We start from the raw sequence: 22,121 nt of genomic DNA on the forward strand, positions 1-22,121 counted from the left end.
TCAAAAAGCATTTAATACGTCAAATTGAATAATCCTACAATTAAATGTATAAGATAAATGAGATAGAATCAAATTAATCTTATGACTTAATAGTTTATTATAAATTTATAGATTTAAAATATTAATGATGTATAATGATGTTTTAAAAAAATAACATATTATATTAATATTTAATTATAAAATTTGGTACAAATATGGAGAATTAAAATAATATTTTATTTTACAAAAATTAACTATTAAATAATATTTAAATTGCTTATGTTACGAAGATTTGAAACGCGTATTATTTTTTTTTTCCCTCAACTCAAACCGTTGTTATTAACAAAACTAAAGCTAAAACTCCAAGATAATTCGGCACAACGTTGACAATTTTAATACAATCAGTCAGACCACGTCAATATACAGATGATGTAAGTTCCAAAATTGATTGATGCATAAAAAATGTTTACGATTTTTTTGTATTTTTAATACAGAGAATTTTGTATATATCAAAATTTTGAAAATTAGATTGGTTATTAAATCGTTTTAATTATTAATTTATTAATTTATTGGTTTAATTAAGTTAATTATAATTTAATCAAACAAATTATTTTATAATACTGCAACAACTAAAATTTAATATAATTTTTATTTCATTAATTATTAATAATTTATCACTCATTAGTCATTATATCACTTTAAGATAATCACAAAAAACAAAAAAAAAATTATTGAATTAATTAAACCAATAACAAATATTCGATCATCTATTTATCTAGTTAATTGAGTTAATTCAATTCATCTATTTCTTCATTAAAAAAAAAGATGACAAATTTATTTAAGTAAATACCCTTTTCGGTTTCTGTCTTTTTTGAAAATTGACAAGCCGTCACCTAACGTTTAAAAAATGACAAATCGATCCCTATTTATTTCTTCCGTTAGACACATCGACCCTTTCATTAGACAAATTAGCCTTTGTTTCTTTCTTTCATTAGAGACATCGACCCCTATTTATTGGCCACAGAAGGATTGATGTGTCTAACGAAAGAAATATAGACAGGGGCTGGAAGAAATAGACAGGGGCCAATTTGTCATTTTTTAAAAGTTAGGGGGCGGCTTGTCAATTTTCAAAAAAAATAGGGGTCGGAAAGGATATTTACTCAATTTATTTCTTCTATAACAAAAGACTGATCATAATGAACAAATAGAAGCTCTAACAAACTTTTACAAAATTTTTAACATAATTTTAATAAAGATTAACAAGATTTTCAGCTGATCACAATTTTTGCAAAATTTCAACACAATTTTAACAAAGATTAAAAATATTTTTCCAAAAATTAACAAAAAAAATCTAATAATAAACTAATAATTCAATAATTCAATCAACACCAAGAATACAAAGTACAGAGTACAGAATAGCACTAGAGCATAGGTAATCATTCAATGATTCAAGTTATGGAAGGAAAAGCTCTAAGATGGGTCAATCATCGCTAACAACGAGTTATGCGTCCAATCTTGCAAAAATAAGTAACAATTCAGCAATCATCAACCATAATTTTAGATCCAAAAACAGCAACAACAAAAATTATATGATTGTAAATTAGTAATTACAACGAAGTAGCATAAATTCGGCAACAACAGAACCAACTGCAACAACTAAAAAATTTCATCCCAAAATTTAAAAATCAGAGATACAGTATAAGAAGTAATAGAACTACACATTGAGAGTTTAGATATAAGAAATTCAATTGAGCAAAATGTGACCTCACTCACTGTGGATCTGTTGTCGCACGGCGGAGCAAAACAATGACACCAAGATTGGTGCCTTGATAAACGAGGAAGGAGCAGATACTGCGATGAAGGCAGGGACAATGTGTTGAATGGCAACCTGGATAGAGGTGCAATAAACGGTGGTGGCACAATGAACGAGAGTGGAGCTAGTGGTTCCGCAGGTGTGCTTCATTGTGACCCTATGAACAAGCATGGTGGCACTGTCGTGATGCAAATAAGAGAAAACGAGAGCACTAAGCATTGACCTTCAACGAGCAGATGAAGACGACATTGACCAGAGGGCAGACGAGGACGACGATGACTAGAGGGCAGACGAAGACTATGGCTACTGTGACGAAGCTGCTCGATGAAGACAAGGACAGTGGTGCAGGCTAGGGTTGCTGTTCGAGCCTTTGGAGTTTGGAGGCTAGGGTCGCTTTTTGATTCAAAAAAGGGGTTGGGGGTCACACGATCACTCGAAGCTGAAGAGTGAAGGATGCTTTTCTTTTTTGTTTTTTGTGGAACGTTATGAAACAACGTCATTTTCTTTGAAGCAGCCAGTTCCAGTTCGACATGCCGGTTCAGCGACTCCCTCCCAGTTTTTGTCTGAACGGTTTATGCCCGTGAGCCGAACCGCTATTGCTACCGATTCATGATCGGACCGGTTTGACCAGCCAGTTTGATCCGGTCTTTAGAACCATGGTAAATATGAGTGTTCCTCTTATATTTCTTCTTCCAAACCCAAAAATATTTTATTTATTTAATTCTTATAAGTTATTTATTTAACTAATAAACCGTTTATATTAAAAAATAATTTTTTCTTGGACTGAAACCCTAAACCCCTTAAAAACTGTAACACAATATACAACTTTTCAATTGTTCCAGACCCGATCCCTAGATCCCCCAGTGAAGCAGCAACAATTCGATTAACCGGGCCCAGGTCACCACCACGACCCAAATTGCCCAGATGACCTCAAATCCCTAATCGACATTTAAATTCAAAGACTTCCATTATCTTATCCAACAAGATAAGATAAGATAGTGACCGCAAACTATATAAAAGGAGCCAATAGCTCCTTCAGGTACGTTACACATTTCTAACCCCCAGTTATATCTCTCAAATCCATTTTGACTTGAGCATCAGAGTGTCTTTGTAGATACCACCCCCAGCAGCTCTAGATGTTCGATATCGTCATCCCCAAATTTGGTGATTTCCTGATCCTTCCCTCAACTCGTACCAGCAAAGTCTTGTACATTGTCGTTGTCTGTAGGGACTTGTCAAATTTTGGCGGCCTAGGAGAAAAAGTGATCCGGGCAGTTCAATAGCTCTACCAAAGGTTACAAAACCTAGAAGGTTGGGTCACTTCCAAAGAACGATACCAGTCTGAACACACAAGCAAAGCGATCTCCAAGAGCATATCATGATGAGAAGGCAGGAACGAGAGGTCACCCAACTAACACCACAGCAGAGCTAGAATTGTAGTGTATCCCAAAAGCCCCAACGCCAGCACGACAACGATGAAAGGAGATACTGAGGAGATTCCAAACGAAGAAAGAACGAACACATGATAATAGGAACTACCCCGTTCATCGAAAGAATCCTAAGAGCTAGGTTTCCGAAGGGTTTTGACAAGCCAACCGACATGAAGTACAACGGGACAAAAGACCCACAAGAATACCTAACGGCCTTTAAGGCCATGATGAACCTAGAAGGAGCTACCGACGTAGTTTGCTACAGGGCCTTTCCGGTAACTCTAGCCAGCCCAGTAATCAAGTGGTTCAACTTCCTCCCAAATGACTCAATAGCCAATTTCGACAATGTCTCCAGGAAATTCATGGCCCAATTCACCACTACAATCACAAAAGTAAAACACTTAATCAGCCTGCTCGGCGTCACGCAACGACTAGACGAACCCACGAGGAAGTACCTTGACAGGTTCAATGATGAATTCCTAGCTGTTGATGGGCTCACAAACTCCTTGGCCAGCCTGTGCCTAACCAACGAGCTCATGAATGAATATTTTTGGAAGCATCTTAGAACAAAACCGGTCTAGACGATGCATGAAATCCAGAACGTCGCTAGAAAATATATAAACAATGACGAGGTAAGCTAAGTCATGGCGCCAATAAACGAAACCATGGCAACACGGCACCCCAGAGTTACCTACTGCCCTAAAAAACCCCAAAGGAACACTTCAAACTTTCCCCTAATTGGTTGTCTGGAGTGGAGAAGTTCACAAACTACACCCTCTACTAGCCCCAATCACAGAAATCTACCACCAGATAGCAGAGCACGGCATCCTCCCGAAGGCCAGACAAGTGAAAGAACACATAGGTGGTAACAAAAGCCTATACTACCATTATCATAGAGGATGTGGACATAAGACTCAAGACTACTTCGACTTCAAAGACGCTCTCAAATAAGCCATCCAAAATGACAAGCTCCCCGAGTTCACCAAAATTATTCGCGAGCTCAAGAAAGTTGAAAGGGAGAGATCGCCAGAGCAGGAAGGACTAAACCCTGGAATGGTGAGACAGGTGAACTAGGAGAGCCTGGAGACCGACCCAATGATCATAGTAAACATTATCACTAGGAAGGACGCATCTAAAAAGTCAAAATCCTCTTTGATAAAAGATCTTCGGGTGCTAGCCGTAAAAGATGAAAAAAAACCCTCTTCCCTTCCGATAACAATCAAATTCTCCCCTAATGATTGCCAAAACGGCACTTCAACGGGAGATGCCCCCTTCGTCATCTCTGCCAAGGTCGGGACCGGCTTAGTAAGACGTATCCTAGTGGACACCTGAGCCGACTCTAACTTCTTCTTCAGGGGAGCCTTCAACAAGCTCGAACTTTGAAATGAAAACCTACAAAGTCATAGCAACGAAGTAACCAGACTCAGAGACAACTTTCTCTGGATGGATGGTTTCATATTCCTACCAGTCACCATCAGAACTGGAAGCCAAAAGAAAACCATACTCACCGAGTTCGTGGTTTCAAAGGATTCCACGGCCTACAACATCATATTGGAAAGAAAGACAATCAACAACCTCTCTATCGCCATATTTACCAAGTTCCTACTCATGAAGTTTCAAGTGGACAACGAAACCATAGAAATGATACACGGTGACCAGGAAGTCACGGTAGAATGTGACAACGCCAGCCTAGCCCTCCGGAAGCGATCTCAGGATGCAACAGGAATCTTCCTTGCCGACCTAGACGCACGTCAAGATGATTAACCCAGACCGGAACCAGAGGAAGACATGGAAAATCTATAGCTAGGGAAAACCAAAGACGAATTCACCTTTATCAACAAGAATCTACCCTTCAACCTAAAAAGCAAACTCATGGAACTCCTGAAACAAAACAGGGACCTTTTTGCATTCACTTCGGGAACTACCCTATATGACCTGGCTGGCCAACATCGTGTTGGTCAAAAGGCAAATGGTAAATGACGAATGTGCATCGATTTCACAGACTTAAACAAAGCTTGTCCAAAGGACGCCTTTACCCTGCCAAACATTAACGAACTAGTGGATGCCTTTTCCCATGCACTGACCGAATGCGGAGAAAATAGCGTTCAAAACTCTCGAAGGCACATACTACTACACAGTCATGCCCTTCGGGTTAAAGAATGCTGGGCCACCTACCAAAGGCTCGTCACAAAGATTTTTAAAGACTTCTCAGGAACCAAATTGGAGGTCTATATTGACAACATGCTAGTCAAAATAGAAATAGGCAACGAGCACATTGACGAGCTCATTGACGACCTCAATCTCATATCAGGCTTTCTGAGGAAGCACCGAATACGCCTTAATCTGACGAAATGCGCATCCGAGATGGAGGTCGAGAAGTTTTTGGGCTTCATGATCACACAAAAAGGAGTAGAGACAAACCCGAAATAGTGCAGAACCATCCTCGAGATGAGCAACCCCAGAAGCCTCAAGGATGTCCAAAGGCTAACTGGGCAACTTACCACCCTATCACGCTTCGTCGGAGCCTCAACATAGAAGGCCAACCCCTTCTTCAAACTCATGAAAAAGGGTATAAGCTTCAAAGGGGAACCCGAATACAAAGACTCTTTCCAATACTTCAAAAGAGTGTTAGAAGAACCTCCCATACTCTCAAAACCCAGAATGGGAAAAAAACTATACCTCTACTTATCCATAACAGAGGAAGCGTTGGCGGTGGCACTAATCCAGGAAGATGAACAAAAAACACAAAGTCCTGTATCCTTCATAAGTAAGGTTCTCCAAAGCACTGAGACACGCTACTCCAGACTTGAGAAGCTCACCTATACATTACTCACAACATCCCGATGACATCAACAGTACTTCCAAAGCCACCTTTGGCGGAGACCGACACTCTGGAACCCACTTCAGCTTTTGGCAAAGAATGCAATCGAGAGGTGGGCATGGAGGTGCCCCTGTCACACCATCCTTAGGCCATTGAAAGTGGCGATTCCGTACCCCCTTGTTCATATATGAATGCACCGAGGACGGTGCAATCTTTAAGTGTGAGGAGGTTGATGACCGATTTTTGTGGGTAACAAGTCCTTTTTCCAACACCTAAACTATAATTTTCTTTGTTAGTTAGCATAATTTGCTTTTTTTAGATAGTTGTTACATGATAGATTTCATGATAGTTAGAGTTTGTACATATTATACCCATCTTTGTGCTAGAACTACTCGGTTGAAGTGATGATTTCTTTTTCGAAAAACTGTTTTAGGGCATTCCACCAATTTGAATAAAATTTTTTTGTTGAACTTGCTAGAAGTAGAACACACAAGCCTAGTAAGATTTTGAGCCTATTTGATTGGTTGCATCTTATCAACCAATATTTTGTTTTGGTGTGTGTTGTTCTCTCTAAGATTGTGATCTTTGTCTTGCTTGATTCTATATGTCCATTGTTCAATGTATGCATGCATTTATGTGATTGAGGCTTTTGTTTCACTAAAGCTTACATACCCAAATGGCCTTACCCTTTCATCATCCTTTGCAAACCAATGTTGAGCCTATTTAACCTCATTTGTTCTTTATTTTAGCACATCACTAACTCTAAGCAAAAAATAATGAATGTCTTTAATTTGAATTATTGATTAGCTTAGTCTAGTGAGAGTGTGCATAATTTAAGTGTGGGAAAATTAGGTTTGAGAACGTTTGGTTTGAGAATTGGGTATTTTATACTATATGTGAAAATGTGAAAAAAATCTTTTGGCGAATATTCATGCATTCAATACTTTAATCATATGCATTAATTTCTTGTGTGTGTGTGTGTGTGTGTATATATATACACTCCTGCAAGAGTTTGATATAGAAATCAGAGACAGAAAAGGGTTAGAAAATCAAGTGGCTGACCACTTGTCTCGGATTGAACCAGTAGAAGGGACATCTCCTTCCTCTATTGAGGTGTCTGAAACCTTCCCAGATGAGCAATTCGTTGCTATTTGGATGACACTTTGGTTTGCAGATATTGCAAATTACAAGGCTATAAGATTCATCCCCAAGGAATACAGTAGGCAGCAAGCCCGAAAGCTCATTCATGATGCTAGATACTACTTGTGGGATGAACCATATCTTTTTAAGAGATGCTCGAATGGGATAATCTGCCATTGTGTATCTAAAAAAGAGGCACAAAAAATCCTATGGCACTGCCATGGCTCCGATTATGGAGAACACTTTGGAGGAGAGCGCACAACTACTAAAGTCCTCCAAAGTGGTTTCTACTGGCCCACACTCTTTAAGGATTCCCAAGAGTTTGTCCGTCGCTGTGACAGTTACCAAAGGGTTGGCAACCTCCCTCATGGTCACAACATGCCTCAGCAAGGAATCCTAAAGATTGAGCTATTTGACGTATGAGGTATAGACTTTATGGGTCTTTTCCCTCCTCCAGACTCAAACACCTACATCCGTGTAGCCATAGATTATGTGTCTAAATGGCTGGAGGCTATTGCATCACCCCACAAATGACACTAGAATAGTAATGAAGTTCCTTCAAAAGAACATCTTTAGCAGGTTTGGTGTCCCTTGGACACTGATCAGTGATGGAAGAACTCATTTCTGCAATAAACAGCTTGACTCTGTGCTGAGCCGATATGGAATTCGCCATAAAGTGGCCACCCCATATCATCCATAGACAAATGGGAAAGCTGAAACCTCAAATAGAGAACTAAAGAGAATCCTGGAAAGAACGGTGAATACTTCTAGAAAGGATTGGACAAGAAAGCTTGATGATGCTCTCTGGGCATACAGGATAACTTTCAAAACCCCTATAGGAACATCACCATATCAATTGGTGGATGGAAAGGCATGCCACCTGCCAGTGGAGCTAGAACACAAGGCCTACTAGGTAACCAAACTCCTGAACCTTGATGCAAGAGCAGCAGGAGAGAAACGTTTGCTCCAGCTAAATGAGTTTGATGAATTCTGACTTGCTGCATTTGAGAATACAAAGATTTATAAAAAAAGGGCCAAGAAGTGGCATGATAGAAAGATTTCTTCCAGAGTCTTTGAACTTGGACAGAAAGTTCTGCTCTTCAATTCTAGACTAAAGTTCTTCCCTGGAAAGCTTAAGTCACGTTGGACATGACCTTTCCTGATCACTAATGTATCACCCTATGGTCATATAGAACTCTAGTGCAATTACTCTGATAAACGATTTACTATTAATGGCCACAGAGTGAAACATTACTTGGGTGATGAGATTGAGCAAGACAAATCCACCCTTTTGCTGACATGAGTGCAGTACCGTCAAGCTACTGACGTTAAAGAAGCACTTGTTGGGAGGCAACCCAATCATAATTAGAGTTATTTCTTGTTTATTAAAGTTTATTTGAATAATATCAATTTAATTTTCATAATTATTTCCTTAGGTTTGTGATCAAGTGCAGTAAAGACTGGCGTTCAACGCCAGCTAGGAGGTACTAGTTGGGCGTTGAACGCCAACCAGGGGGCACTGGCTGGGCATTCAATGCCCTGAAAGGAGGAAGCAAGGCTGGCATTGAACGCTAGCCAGGAGGCACTGGCTGGACGTTCAATGCCCAGAAGGATCATCAGCATGGCGTTGAACGCCAGAATCAAAGCATTCTGGGCATTGAAACACCCAAAATAGGATAGGAAAGTTGTTGACTTTTTCAAAGCTTATCTTTTCCAATTTTTATCTTTTTTAATCATCTTTTCTAAACAAGATTCTTTTAACCATCATCTTTTAATTTCAAATTCCCTTCAAATCTAAGATCTTTTCAAATCAATTTCATATCTTTTTCAATTCCTTTTCAAATCTATTATTTAACTTTAAAATCTTTTTCATACCTTCTATCTTATCTTTTTATCTTTTTATCTTTTTCATATCTTTTGATTTTTAAAACTTATCTTTTTCTATCTTTTACTAAAGTGTGAATCATATCTTATTTATCTTTTATCTAATTGACTTTCGAATTCCCACCCTCCCCATCCCTATTTATACCATTTGGCCACCCTTATACTCCTTGCATTCGAATTCGTCCTCTCCTATTCATCTTCTTTCCTCTCTTTTGCTCGAGGATGAGCAAACCTTTTAAGTTTGGTGTGGAAAGAGCCTTTCCTTCTCACTCTATTCGAATTTCATGGCTCCAAAAAGTGAAAATCCCACTTCAAAAAGCAAGAAAGAAGACAACCAAACAGTTGTTTTCAAACCTTTCAAATTCTACACAAAGCAACATGAAGAAAATTATTACAAAATAATGTGCAAGAGGACAGTGATCCTGGAAGCCAAATTCGAATTAAAAGAAGATGAGTACCTGGGATCCAAGAGAAAATTCGAAAGAGAGGCTAGGAGATCCTGGTTGATCTCGAGATCAATGTTGGAATAACAATGATCCATGAATTCTATGCAAATCTGTGGATGACAGATAAGCAAAAGAAAGATGGACAAGGATTCCATACTTTTTGCACCATGGTGCAAGGGAAGACTCTCTATTTTCATCTTGACAAGGTGAGAGAGATGTTCAAGTTACCTCCCCAAAGGATGATCCGAAATCCTTTAATAGGAGGGTGGTGGCTAATCCAAAGTTGGATCAGATTCTAGAAGACATATGTCTGCCTGGAACTAAGTGGATCAACAACACAAAAGGTAATCCAAACCAACTGAGAAGAGTAGATCTCAAACCAATTGCTATGGGTTGGTTCCATACTCCCTACTAGCAAGCATTCTGAAATTACCATTAGAAGGGCTGTGATGATTCACTGCATCATGATAGGGAATGAAGTGGAAGTCCACCAACTGATTCCCTTTGTAATGTATAAGGTTGCAAAAAGGATGTCAACTCAAGCCAGATTGGCCTATCCAAACCTTATCTTTCGCTTGTGTAAAAAGGCTGGAGTCATGATTAACAAAGACTTATTTAACCTAGCAGAAATCCCAATCACCAAGCAAGTGATGGAATGCGCCCAAGTACCAGCTGATCAACCCAAAAGGAAGGCACCTGAGCCTCTTCAGGTGCAAGAGATCCCTCCAATTGAATATTGGATCCAGCTGGAAGCATCTGTTACACAATTGCAAACCACCTTGGATCAGTTAAGAGATGAGCAAAAAGACCAAACTAGCGTGCTTTGTAAACTGGTCAAGGAACAAGAAAAGCAGGGACGTGAGCTAGAAGATCTGAAGTGTCAGAAATTATCCCCTGAAGAGCCTAACGCCTCCCCATAATTAAGGTGGTTGAGTTCCACCTCTCTATTTCTGTGGCTATTCTAATTCATGTTTCTTATGTTTAGATCTACATGATCACTAGTAGTCTTTAAGTTTTTATGTTTATTTAAATTTCTATCTTTTAATTTAAGAAGTGCAAGAGTATTATTGGGATTTAAGTTTTTATTTTTCAATTAGCTATAAAATGTTCCTTTTATCATCTCATTGAACTTGAATAAAATTTTAATTTTTTTAGAAGCAGTAATGATACATAAATTTTGAATTTTATATTAAGAATAGTTCAATTATTTGTTGTGGTGGCATTGCTTTTGTTTTCTGAATGCATGAACAAACAGTGCATATTTGATATTAGAGTAAAGAATATTGGCTCTTGAAAGAATGATGATGAAAGTGAAGTGTTATTGGTAATCTAAAAAATCTAAAAAATTGATTCTTGAAACAAGAAAAAGTAGCAAAAAGAAAGAGAAAGAAAAGTAGCAAAAAAGAGAGAGAGAAAGAGAGAGCAAGCAGAAAAAGAAAGAAAGAAAAAAAGCCAATAGTTCTTAAAACCAAAAGGCAAGAGCAAAAAGTCAATAGCTCTTTAAACCAAAAGGAAAGAGCAAGGATCTAAGGCTTTGAGCATCAATGGTTAGGAGGGCCTAAAAGAAACAAAATATTGGCCTAAACAGTTCAAATGAACTGCTTCCCTAACTATATGCTTGTGGTGTGAAGGTATTAAGTGAAAAGCTTGAGACTGAGCAGTTAAAGTCGTGGTCCAAAGCAAGGAGTGTGCTTAAGAACTCTGGACACCACTGGCTGGGTATTCTAGCAAAGCTGAATCACAATCATAAGGGATTCACCCAGTTAACGTGTCTGTAGCATTTATGTATCTGGTGGTAATACTGGAAAACAAAGTGCTTAGGGTCATGGCCAAGACTCTAAAGAAGCTGTGTTCAAGAATAAAAAAGAACTGAACTAGGAGAATCAATAATATCATCTGGACTCTGAGTTCCTAAGGATGCCAACCATTCTGAGCTTCAATGGAAAGTGAGATGCCAAAACTATTCAGAAGCAAAAAGCTACTAGTCCCGCTCATCTAATTGAAATTGAGCTTCATTGAGAATTCTGATATTTATTGTATACTTTTTTTCTTTTCAATCCTACTTTGTTTTTGGTTGCTTGTGGACAAGCAACAATTTAAGTTTGGTGTTTTGATGAGCAGATATTTTATATGCTTTTTGGCATCATTTTCATATAGTTTTCATTATGTTTTGTTTAAGTTTTATTAAGTTTTCATAGGTTTTTAGTGCAAAATTCATATTTTTGGATTCTACTTTGAGTTTGTGTGTTTTATGGTAATTTCAGGTATTTTCTTTCTGAAATTGAGGAGTTTGAACAAAAGTCTGATTCAGAGACAGAGAAAGGACTACAGATGCTATCAGGATCTGACATCCATGCACTCGAAAGAGCTTTTCTGGAGCTACAGAAGTTCAAATGACGCGCTCTTAACGGCTATGAAAAAGCTGACATCCAGGACTTTTGAGGAATATATAATAGTCTATACTTTGCTTTGGAAATGAAGACCAAAAACTGGCATTCAACGCCAGCCACTAGTCCCATTCCTGGCGTCCAGCGCCCATAGGGGAATAGCTGGCGTCCAACGCCCAAAAGGGAGCCCAGGGGTGGCGTTCAACACCCCTAAGGGGTATTAGCTCGTGGGAGATACTCAAGCTCAACCCAAACACTCACCAAGTGGGCCCAAGAAGTGGATTTTTGCACTACAAGACTAGTTTATCTTATTTCTGTATTTCTTAGTTATCAAATTAGTATATATAGGAGGAGATCACCCTTGTTTAGGATCTTCCTCCCCCATTATTTCGAACACTATTATGTACAGTATGAGTCACTAACCTCTTACGGTTAAGGTTAGGAGCTCTGCTGAGTTTCATGGATCAATAATACTACCGTTCTAGTTCAATATGTCTGATTCTATTCTCTTATACATTCTCGTTCTTCATCTCATGAATTGAGGGTGATCCGTGACAATCATCCTTGTTCTACATGGGTTCCGCACGAGTCCTGACCCGGATAGCATTCAACCAAAGCTAGAGATTGCATTGCGAATTCCAATAGAGTACCTGGGCAACTTTGGATACGTGAGATATAATCCCGTTGACCGTGGGTAAGTAAGGTCTCTGTGGCGTTAAGTCTAAAGTCAGAGAAGCATCACTTTCTGATCCGGAAGATCTGCCTTGTCTGTGGCACCTTGAGTAGGATCTTGAAGGGGAGTAGATTGCTTAGAGCTTCATCTTCTGCTACAATGAGAAACCTAGAGGTGGCTTGACATCTCAATGTGGTTGATTGTTGTAGTAGAAGAGGTTAACTTGATGAGAGGACATGAGTTAATCACTTACGGCTGCCATTGAAGGAAAAAGAAGGTTATTGAAGTAGACAGTAAGAAAAGTTAATCCGGAAAGACAAAGCATCTCCGAAGCCTCAACCGTTCTCATAACATTGAATTCTCATCTATCTAGTAACATTCTATTTATCTGCTTTATATGTTTTTTCGTGACATACTATAATTTCTATCCGCCTAACTAAGATCTGCAAGGTATCCACTGTTGGCTCAAACCAACAATCTCCGTGGGATCGACCATCACTCAGCTGAGGTATTACTTGGACGATCCGGTATACTTGCCGGTCTATCTGTGCGAATTCTGCAGAGCCAATTTCGTGCACCAATACTCATATCCTCAGCAAATTCCTGAATCTGCTAAGAGCTTTCTTTTTTGTAGGGTTCTTTCCATGTCTTTTAAATTTCCTTTAAATTTTTTGTAATCTTTATTTTCCTTGCAAATTTATCTTTCTAGTAAGTTTATTTTTTTCATCTTCTTTTAAGATTCAACATTTTGTATTTGATTTCAAAAGTCTTTTGATCTTATTGAAAGCAATTTATTACTTTATTTAAATTCAATGTTATTTATTTCAATTTCAGACATTTTACTATCAAATTTATTTGCTTTTCTTTTCAGATTTTCTTTTGTTATTTAATCAATTTAAAAGAATCTCTGATGCACTTTCGAAAATTAGTACTCATAAAGAGAAGTAGATTTCACTCTCAGAATTTAGATGTTGAACTACTTCGATTTGCTAAAAATCGGTAAAACAGGAATATTTTCTGATTTGTGGAGTTTTACTATTTGCCGGTTTCTTCTTTGTCATTTTTTTTTTCTGATTTTGAAGATATGAGATTTGGTGGGGGAAAGACAAAAGCGTTCCGTGGGAAACCTGCAAACTACAGCAACTTGGTAGTGTGACCTTCAATGCCACATTTTCTGGATTGCCAGAAGCAGAAAGGCTTCACAAGTTTTATTCTGACAAGCATCATGGTAGGGCGGAGTTCCAACAAATTGATGATGAGGGAACACAAGGTATACCCGAAAGTGAGGAGAATGTTTTGTACGATTATCTAGGCAATGCTGGAGATTTCGATAAGCTTGACTTTGAAAGTAAAAAACACTCTGTCGTGATGAGCAAGAAGGAGATCCAAGCCACTGTTGATAACACTCTCAAAGCTTCATGATCGAGAATTTGCGATCATGGATCCTCTTTCTTTAGGAGTTGGGAAGATGGATCCTGTCAAAGTTTCCACTTTTGGATTTTGCACGGTGAACACTCAACACTCTACACTCAACACTCTACACTCAACATCATTGTTTAACTAGTTTACTTCTTTTAGTTATTCCGGTTTGCAAATTTACACTTCAGTTCCTCGTAAGATTTCAAGTTAGTCTCTAGAAAATTAAATGTATATGCTTCGGTAATTCAAAGATTTTTATTTTTATACTTTAGTTTCTTGAAACTTAAACATATACATTTTAACTTTTCAAAAAAAAAAAATTCAAGAAGTGATTTTGTTAAGGTGTATATCTTTAATCTTTTACTAACTGAAGTGATAAAATAGAAGTCTTTTAGAAATTAAAGTGTCGTATGGCTCTTTAGTTCGTTTTTCTTTTTCTCCTTGGATTGGGTTATTGACTTACTGTGGTGACTATGTTTACTTATGTGGAGACCATAGAAGTGTATAAGTCAATAAAATTCATCAGTGTCCCTCTTTTATAACTTTAGTTCTTGGATTGAATGTTGTTATGATACTTTTCCCATGTTAATATATTTATCAACTATTAGAAATAATTAAAATTTTAATTTTCTATTTCTCATGTCAACATATCTTTAATTAGTCTTTCCAGTAATACATTTAATTTAATAGTTTGATAATGGAATGACGAACGAACATTACATGTAATTAATTATTTTGGGCTATTTCATTTTCAATTATTTATACAATATGCTACATCATTAAGGTTTATTTATTATTTTTTAATAATTTTAATTTAAAAAAATTTATTATTCATTTTTGTGAAAAAAAGAAAGTTCAATTTTTGAGAATAAATTTCTTTAGAAAATATGTATTAATTGATACCTGTAGAAAACAAATGAAAAAAAATGGTTTAGTATTATCTATAAGAGAAAGTATAAGAGCCAATGGCTTAAGCGTACAAAGTGTACAATGAAAGTTTAGGAAGTATTAGAGATATAACCATTAATGTTACATTGTCCTATTAGGTTACGCTTTTGGAATGAGTGGGTTCATAACATGGTATTAGAGTTTTAGATCCAAAAGGTTATGAGTAATGCTTATTTTATTCATAGACCAAAAATTTAGCCCATTATACACTTAGGTCATTAGCTCCCTAGCACTACTCTATCTAAAATCAACCGAGGCCAGGAAGAGATATCAGTATCAACATCAAATCCACTACAAATGACAAGGGAATATAATTATATAAATAAATATTTTTTTTTTCAAAATGTATTAACACATAATTATACAAACAACATATATTTGTGTGTAAAAAGATGACAAGGGAATGAAATAGAGAAATAATCACCTTTACTCAAATCGTGTTTGATGATGATTTAAGAGGGGCAATAAAATAATGTAGAGACATTGTGCATTTGTGCCCCTATCCCTATCTCCCCACTCAAAATTGGCAAAGATCCCTATATCTGATAAATTTTCAATAATGAAATCCTCAAGCTTATTCTGTTTTTGCAAAATTTACTAGAGTTTCCAAATTTCATGTAACTATGCAACATGAATTATATTTTTAAAAGGACGCGATAAATAAGCTCACATACAAGTTTTCTAATCATTTAATTATCTCAACATTATGAGTAATTTATTTTTATCATAAAAAACCCATATCGTAATGGTCTAACAAACAAAGACTAAAGCTTATAACAAGATGTTATACAAACCAAACACGGAGAAACATAAATTGAACTTTCTGGTGCTACCAAAGCATTAAAACAGAAACATGCGGTTAAAGTCACCAATCTGATACATCAAATCAAACAAACTAATTATTTTCATTCAGGTTCTAAATTTCCGTTGGTGATATGCAAACTAATAAGGTAGCAAGCATAAAAGCAAAGAAAATGGTACAAGTTGAGGAAGCTTTGAGGTTTGTGCCACAAAACAGCCACTTCCTCCATCAGAACCTGCAAAATCATTCTTTCTTTCCTATCCCATGTGACATGTTATAGATCCCTCGTCCCTGAAAAAAAGCAACGGATCTCAGGAAACGAGAGAAGACTTGCTGAGCATGTTTAATTCAGAGAGAGTCAATAGAGATCATGTGAAGTTTTTCATTAAAATAACCAACTTACGATCATGTACAATGAAGTTGCTGCCAAAGCAATTGGTATTGCAACAGATGTAATCTTATCATATGGTCCCTTCAAGTACGTATGTTTATGGATATTCTGGAAATACTTTTGCTTCTCAACAAGCTTCTCTCGTGGTCTGAAAGGTGGTTCTGACATCCTGTGTAACATAATGAACAACAATCTCAAATGAGTTTCCTAAAAGGGGGAATTTGTGAAGAATATTGGGCTCTATAAACAAATGAGATTGCAATGCCCCCAAAGAGAAATACTTGAAGCCAAATCAGGCATGAAACACAAGCAAAAAAATATAATACAGATTAAAAGCCACAATACAATGAACATAATTATTGAACTATCCACATAACCTACACATAACTTCTATCCACTAAAGTGGCTACTTTCAACAATACGTGGGGAGAAGCTAGAAATACCGGGAAAATGGTTGTTTCACTTTAATGGTGCTGTTATTTCTCAATTCATTCAATTAAATGAACATATTGTATACCTAACTGCACGCCCAATCAAATTCTAGCAATTCAAACTTGTGATGGTTCTGTAGTAAAATAGCATCTCTCGAGTAAAAAAAAAGTAGGAACAGCACAATTGCACAAACCACCCTGAACCAAACTGCAGACAACTACAGCAAACTTCAATGAACCATAGTCCGAATACAATGATGTTTTTTTCTAGGGCATTACATTCTATCAAATAATCCAACTAATCCTGACAAAAATCATACACTACTGTTTATGTTTAGACAATAATTTGAACAATATTCGATCCAATTTCACAACACCGAATCAATTTTCCTTTTTGAATTTAAAAAAACGCAGTTAGCGTAGCATGAGTAAGAAAGGGACTTGCAGAAAACACGGAGCGTACAAAGTAAAAAATGGACAAGAAATGAATAACTGTACTAAGCAACGGAGAGAAGAATTAGACACTGAAAAAGAAACTCACTCTGCACGAAGGAAACGGGTCTTCGAAAATGTAGGAGCTGAGAGAAACGGAGATGAACACGCCCTTCTGTTCCTGAATCTCTGAAACAATCTAGCGTCCTCGATTGACCAAGATAGCCGCACATCACAAAATTACGTTACTGCCCTTTCCTCTTTTCGGGTTAACAAAATGGACCAGGCCCACCCGGCCCAATACTAATTACTTTACGACGATGGAGTTCGCGGGAAACGGTGTCGTTACGCCTTCTCAGATTCATTCTCCCCTTGTGCTTGTACAGATGAAAAACAGAGAGGTTGGAAGGTGGAAACCGAAAACGAAAAAGCTTTACCACGCTCACTCACCAACCTTTTCACGTTTTGACGTTATGATTATTAGCGTGTCTCTGATTGTCCGTTGATATCTCTTTTCTCTCACCAACCCCGAATCTTCAACTACAATTCACAGGTAAAGATACTTCCCTTGTTGAGATCATATGAAACAACAATTTCTTGAGTTCTGCATTTCCTCTTCATCTATTATTAGTAATTTTCCCCGTTTATTTAAATTCTTCGTTTCTTTGTTCAGCTGAAGATAGTTATGATTAGAATTCAGAATTCAGAAAACTGTGTTAAATTATGATGTTACTGTTTGTTCTTTATTATATTATATACTTAGCATAGATGGTAGTATTTACTATTTAGCACCATCATATCACAGTTGCATTCATATAGTCACAGTTTGATTACTAATAATATTAATATGTTTTTATTTATGCTGTTCATCTTCTGTTTGATATTTTGATTCTTAAGAGAGGATCAACAAAACAGGTCAGAGTCATGGCTGCTTCAGAAGCTGTTCTGCAAGTTGTGTGTGGTTCAAGTTCTTATGATTTTCATAATGTGAGGTCCAATAAATCCAAGGGATTTAACACAAGGAAAAGAAGTTCAGTGCATGTCCAAGCACAACTTAGTTCAAGACCATTCCGTGCTTCTAAGGGGAAGCGTGTGTTTCATGGTACTGATAAATTGGAATCTCTTGTTTGTAACTGTAAAAGGGTTGAAAGTGTCAATGGAGATACAAATAACAACCACGAAGGTGCCCCGTCTAAGTTGGATAAAATACAGAATTCAGGTTCTCTTGATGAGATTGTGACTGATAGTACACGACATGGAGAAGCGATGGGATTAGATGTTGCAGTAAAACATAATAATGGAGGTTTTACATCTAAGGACAAGTTGCATATCGATGGACTTAGTAGAGATTCACTGAACAAGGTCAGCGGGAATTCGATAGAGGATGAAGCATGGGATTTACTGAGGAGCTCTATTGTTTATTACTGTAATAATCCCATTGGAACAATTGCTGCTAATGATCCTAGCAGTACTGTTATATTGAACTATGATCAGGTCTTTATCCGTGACTTTGTTCCTTCTGGGATAGCTTTCCTCTTGAAAGGAGAGTATGATATAGTGCGGAATTTTATTCTTCATACCCTTCAGTTACAGGTAATTTCTTGAAATTTTACTTGATGGTTTATTCATCTTTACAAGTTATGCTTGTTGGTAGGGTAATAACTAATCAGGTTTTGGCAGAGTTGGGAGAAAACCATGGATTGTCATAGTCCTGGGCAAGGTTTGATGCCTGCTAGTTTCAAGGTGCGGACGATTCTCCTAGATGGAGATGATGCTGCAACTGAAGATGTCTTGGATCCTGATTTTGGTGAAGCTGCAATTGGACGTGTTGCACCAGTTGATTCTGGTGGCAATTCTTACTGCCCTATGACTCTTAATTATTAGTTCATACATGATACTTCTTCTTTTTCTCCCTTTTTTAAAACTTTAATTTTCCAGATGCTGCATTAAGTAGTAACACTATAGTATTCTTTTGTCAGGATTATGGTGGATTATATTGTTGCGAGCATATGGAAAATGCACTGGAGACCTATCTGTGCAAGAGAGAGTTGATGTGCAAACTGGAATTAAGATGATTTTAAAGCTGTGCCTGGCTGATGGTTTTGATATGTTTCCTACTTTGCTGGTTACCGATGGTTCATGTATGATTGATCGTCGGATGGGAATACATGGTCACCCTTTGGAGATACAAGTTAGTTGCTCCTATTTTCGCTTCTAAAATAGCCATCTTCTTATGAGGATATGGATCCTAGCCAATGAATGCTAATTTGAAACTCCATGCATGTTTTTGTTCCAACAGGCATTGTTTTATTCAGCACTACTTTGTGCACGTGAGATGCTTACTCCAGAAGATGGATCAGCTGATCTTATTAGAGCCCTTAACAATCGTCTAGTTGCATTATCATTTCATATAAGGGAGTATTACTGGATTGATATGAGAAAAGTCAATGAAATCTACAGATACAAGACAGAGGAATACTCCTATGATGCTGTTAACAAATTCAATATATATCCAGAGCAAATTCCTCCATGGTTGGTTGAATTTATGCCAAGCAAAGGAGGCTATTTGATTGGTAACCTGCAACCGGCTCACATGGACTTCCGTTTCTTCTCCCTTGGAAACTTGTGGTCCATTGTCAGTAGTCTGGCCACTGCAGAACAATCACATGCAATTTTAGACCTTATTGAAGCAAAATGGGCAGAGTTAGTAGCTGACATGCCATTCAAGATATGTTACCCTGCTCTCGACGGGCAGGAATGGCGGATTATTACCGGAAGCGATCCCAAGAACACGTATGCCACTTGACATTATGCTGTCCGATGTTATTCATTTTAGTTTCAATTATTTGCATTCACCTTTTATTTCTCTTGCAGTCCTTGGTCCTACCACAATGGAGGGTCATGGCCAACTTTGCTCTGGCAGGTTAGTCCCTGATCCTGCCTCTTCTTTCTCTTAACAGATACTATCTATGCTACTTTCATCTGCCAACCAATGGGCCTCTTCTATCCGTTGGTTGTCCAAAAGTTTTAGCTAAATTGTTTAAGGCAAATGAGAGGCAATTTGAACAGAAAAGATATATTTCCTTTTTCCATTTGGTCGAAATTCTGACTTTTTTTCAGAAAATTTCCACACCTACATTACAGTTCTTAATAGAAGTGGCATGCACAAATTGTCGATTGATGATTATCACAAAGGTTTTTTTTTTTAAATCTTTTTTGCAGCTTACTGTTGCATGCATTAAGATGAATAGAGCAGATATTGCTTCAAAGGCCGTCCAAGTTGCTGAGAGGCGCATATCGAAAGACAAGTGGCCTGAGTATTATGACACCAAACGAGCTAGATTTATTGGGAAGCAAGCACGGCTTTTTCAGACTTGGTCTATTGCTGGATACCTTGTGGCGAAACAACTACTTGCCAACCCGGATGCCGCGAAGTTCCTCACTAATGAAGAGGATTCAGAGCTGATAAATGCCCTTTCTTGTATGATCAGCGCAAACCCAAGAAGAAGGAAACGTGGTAGGAAGAAGCAGAGCTTCATAGTTTGAGACTTTGAGTTGATAGCGAGAAATTTTGATTGAGTTTAGATTTGATTTGGATAGTGATATATGTTTTGTAACATACTGTTGTATTAAAGTAATATTAATTACCAAGATATTATTCCTGTAGATAATTGTGTGAAATAATAGTGATTTCAGTTCAGACTTGAGCCAAATGTCTTCCTTTCTCTCCTTTTTTCTAGGGTCTGGTTTCCTTTCCTTACTTGAGATTTTGTTCACCCTGGGACCCCAATCAACTTTGAAATCATCGCATGTGTCATAATAATATGGGGTTAACTATACTGTTGTGAACTTTATATGATTATATCATTATGCATCTTAATTCCTAAATTTTAAAATGTGAAATTTTTTCAAAATTTTTCAAATGTGTAAAGTGATTACAGATTAGCAATGTTGGCAGTTGGAAAATTTTTCATCAATTCCTACTTAGTAATGGTTGTCTTCAGAAATATTTGTGAAGATAAATGCATGTTTTATGGAGAGCAGGTCCCGTCTTACGTATTGCTCATGTTTTTCCAAAATTGTATACGTATATATATAGTTAGCGTTGAAATGTCATGTTATGACATCTAAAATTCTATAGTAATTAATTGAGTTAATACTCAAAATGGCTCCTGAAATTTGACCTTCGATGCAATTTAGCCCTTAAATTTTCAATTGACTCAAATTGTACCCTAAAATTTTGACCCGTACTTCAATTTGGCCCTTCCGACAGTTTTTCGTCACTGGAAAGCTGACTTGGCAATTTTAAATGACACGTGGCATTGTAATAGTTAGATGACATGGCCAAATTTTTTAAAGCATCAATTTAACCCCTCACAATTTGAACATAAACCTAACAGTTTGATAAAAAAATTATAAAATAAAATAATAAATTACATAAATATCCTCGTCTTCTTCCTCTTCTTACATCTTCTTCCAATATTCACCATCCAACAATCACCATTGTTATCATCACACTAAACACTGCACCACCAAAATATATTATAACCGATTATTAGATCTTAATGGTTTTTATAGAAAAAATATGAAATAATTTTATAAAATGTCATTAATATCCTTTTTCTTTATCATCTTTTTTAAAAAAGAACCTCGAGTTCTTCCACCAACCTTTTCAATGGTGGCCATTGACATTCATGAAGGTTGAGGCGCTATGAATCTTTTCGACAGGGAATTGTTCTCCATATGACCCTTTCTTCATGGCACTTTATCACCTATATATATAACTAAGCATTGTAATTTGAGATTGCAAATTTTGGGTCTTTCTTTTCTTTGATTTCAATTTTTAAATTTGTCAAATAGGCATCGACCAAAAATTTTACATCCATATTTATAAGTCTCTCAAGACTTATTATCCTAGGTGTTAATAGGTGTTAATAGAGACTTGGTGGTTTGAGATTAAAAAGTTAAATATGTGAAAAAAAAGAGTCAAATGAAAGAACGAAAATAGAAAAAATAGCAGTTGTAATAGAAAAAATAAAATATAAGAACTAACATTCTTAACCTTTTGTTGTGTATTATGTGAGATTATGTTATTTGCAATAACAGTCAGGGAAGGAACAAATGA

At 36.9% G+C, this 22,121-nt stretch overlaps 2 protein-coding genes across 3 annotated transcripts; one reads left to right on the top strand and one right to left on the bottom strand.

Annotated features, from left to right (window-relative positions):
• Positions 1-15,705: 15,705 nt before the first annotated feature.
• On the bottom strand, positions 15,706-17,239 carry LOC107491266 (uncharacterized). Its single transcript, XM_016112081.3, has 3 exons — positions 17,106-17,239; positions 16,146-16,302; positions 15,706-16,033 (listed from the first exon to the last, which is right to left on the bottom strand). The coding sequence occupies exons 2-3, from the start codon at positions 16,299-16,301 to the stop codon at positions 15,986-15,988; spliced, it is 204 nt and encodes a 67-aa protein (XP_015967567.1). The 5' UTR covers position 16,302; positions 17,106-17,239; the 3' UTR covers positions 15,706-15,985.
• Positions 17,240-17,308: 69 nt separating this feature from the next.
• Positions 17,309-20,703, top strand: LOC107491265 (alkaline/neutral invertase E, chloroplastic). 2 transcript variants are annotated; one of them, XM_016112078.3, is made up of 7 exons: positions 17,309-17,549; positions 17,912-18,589; positions 18,677-18,842; positions 18,976-19,187; positions 19,296-19,789; positions 19,871-19,919; positions 20,219-20,703. In XM_016112078.3, the coding sequence occupies exons 2-7, from the start codon at positions 17,921-17,923 to the stop codon at positions 20,540-20,542; spliced, it is 1,914 nt and encodes a 637-aa protein (XP_015967564.1). In that variant the 5' UTR covers positions 17,309-17,549; positions 17,912-17,920; the 3' UTR covers positions 20,543-20,703. The 2 variants fall into 2 exon arrangements, with proteins under 2 accessions (XP_015967564.1, XP_015967563.1); XM_016112077.3 differs by having other exon boundaries at positions 17,327-17,549; positions 17,894-18,589.
• The last annotated feature ends 1,418 nt before the right edge of the window (positions 20,704-22,121 follow it).

The sequence above is a fragment of the Arachis duranensis genome, chromosome 5 (assembly GCF_000817695.3).
Source record: "Arachis duranensis cultivar V14167 chromosome 5, aradu.V14167.gnm2.J7QH, whole genome shotgun sequence".
NCBI classification, from domain to species: domain Eukaryota; kingdom Viridiplantae; phylum Streptophyta; class Magnoliopsida; order Fabales; family Fabaceae; genus Arachis; species Arachis duranensis.

Coding starts and splice junctions, on each gene's coding strand:
- LOC107491265 (XM_016112078.3), top strand. CDS start 17,921: ATGGCTGCTTCAGAAGCTGTTCTGCAAGTTGTGTGTGGTTCAAGTTCT. Junction 18,843..18,975: donor TGTTGCACCAGTTGATTCTG/GTGGCAATTCTT, acceptor TTCTTTTGTCAG/GATTATGGTGGATTATATTG. Junction 19,188..19,295: donor GTCACCCTTTGGAGATACAA/GTTAGTTGCTCC, acceptor TTGTTCCAACAG/GCATTGTTTTATTCAGCACT.
- LOC107491266 (XM_016112081.3), bottom strand. CDS start 16,301: ATGTCAGAACCACCTTTCAGACCACGAGAGAAGCTTGTTGAGAAGCAA. Junction 16,034..16,145: donor CAACTTCATTGTACATGATC/GTAAGTTGGTTA, acceptor GCTTTTTTTCAG/GGACGAGGGATCTATAACAT.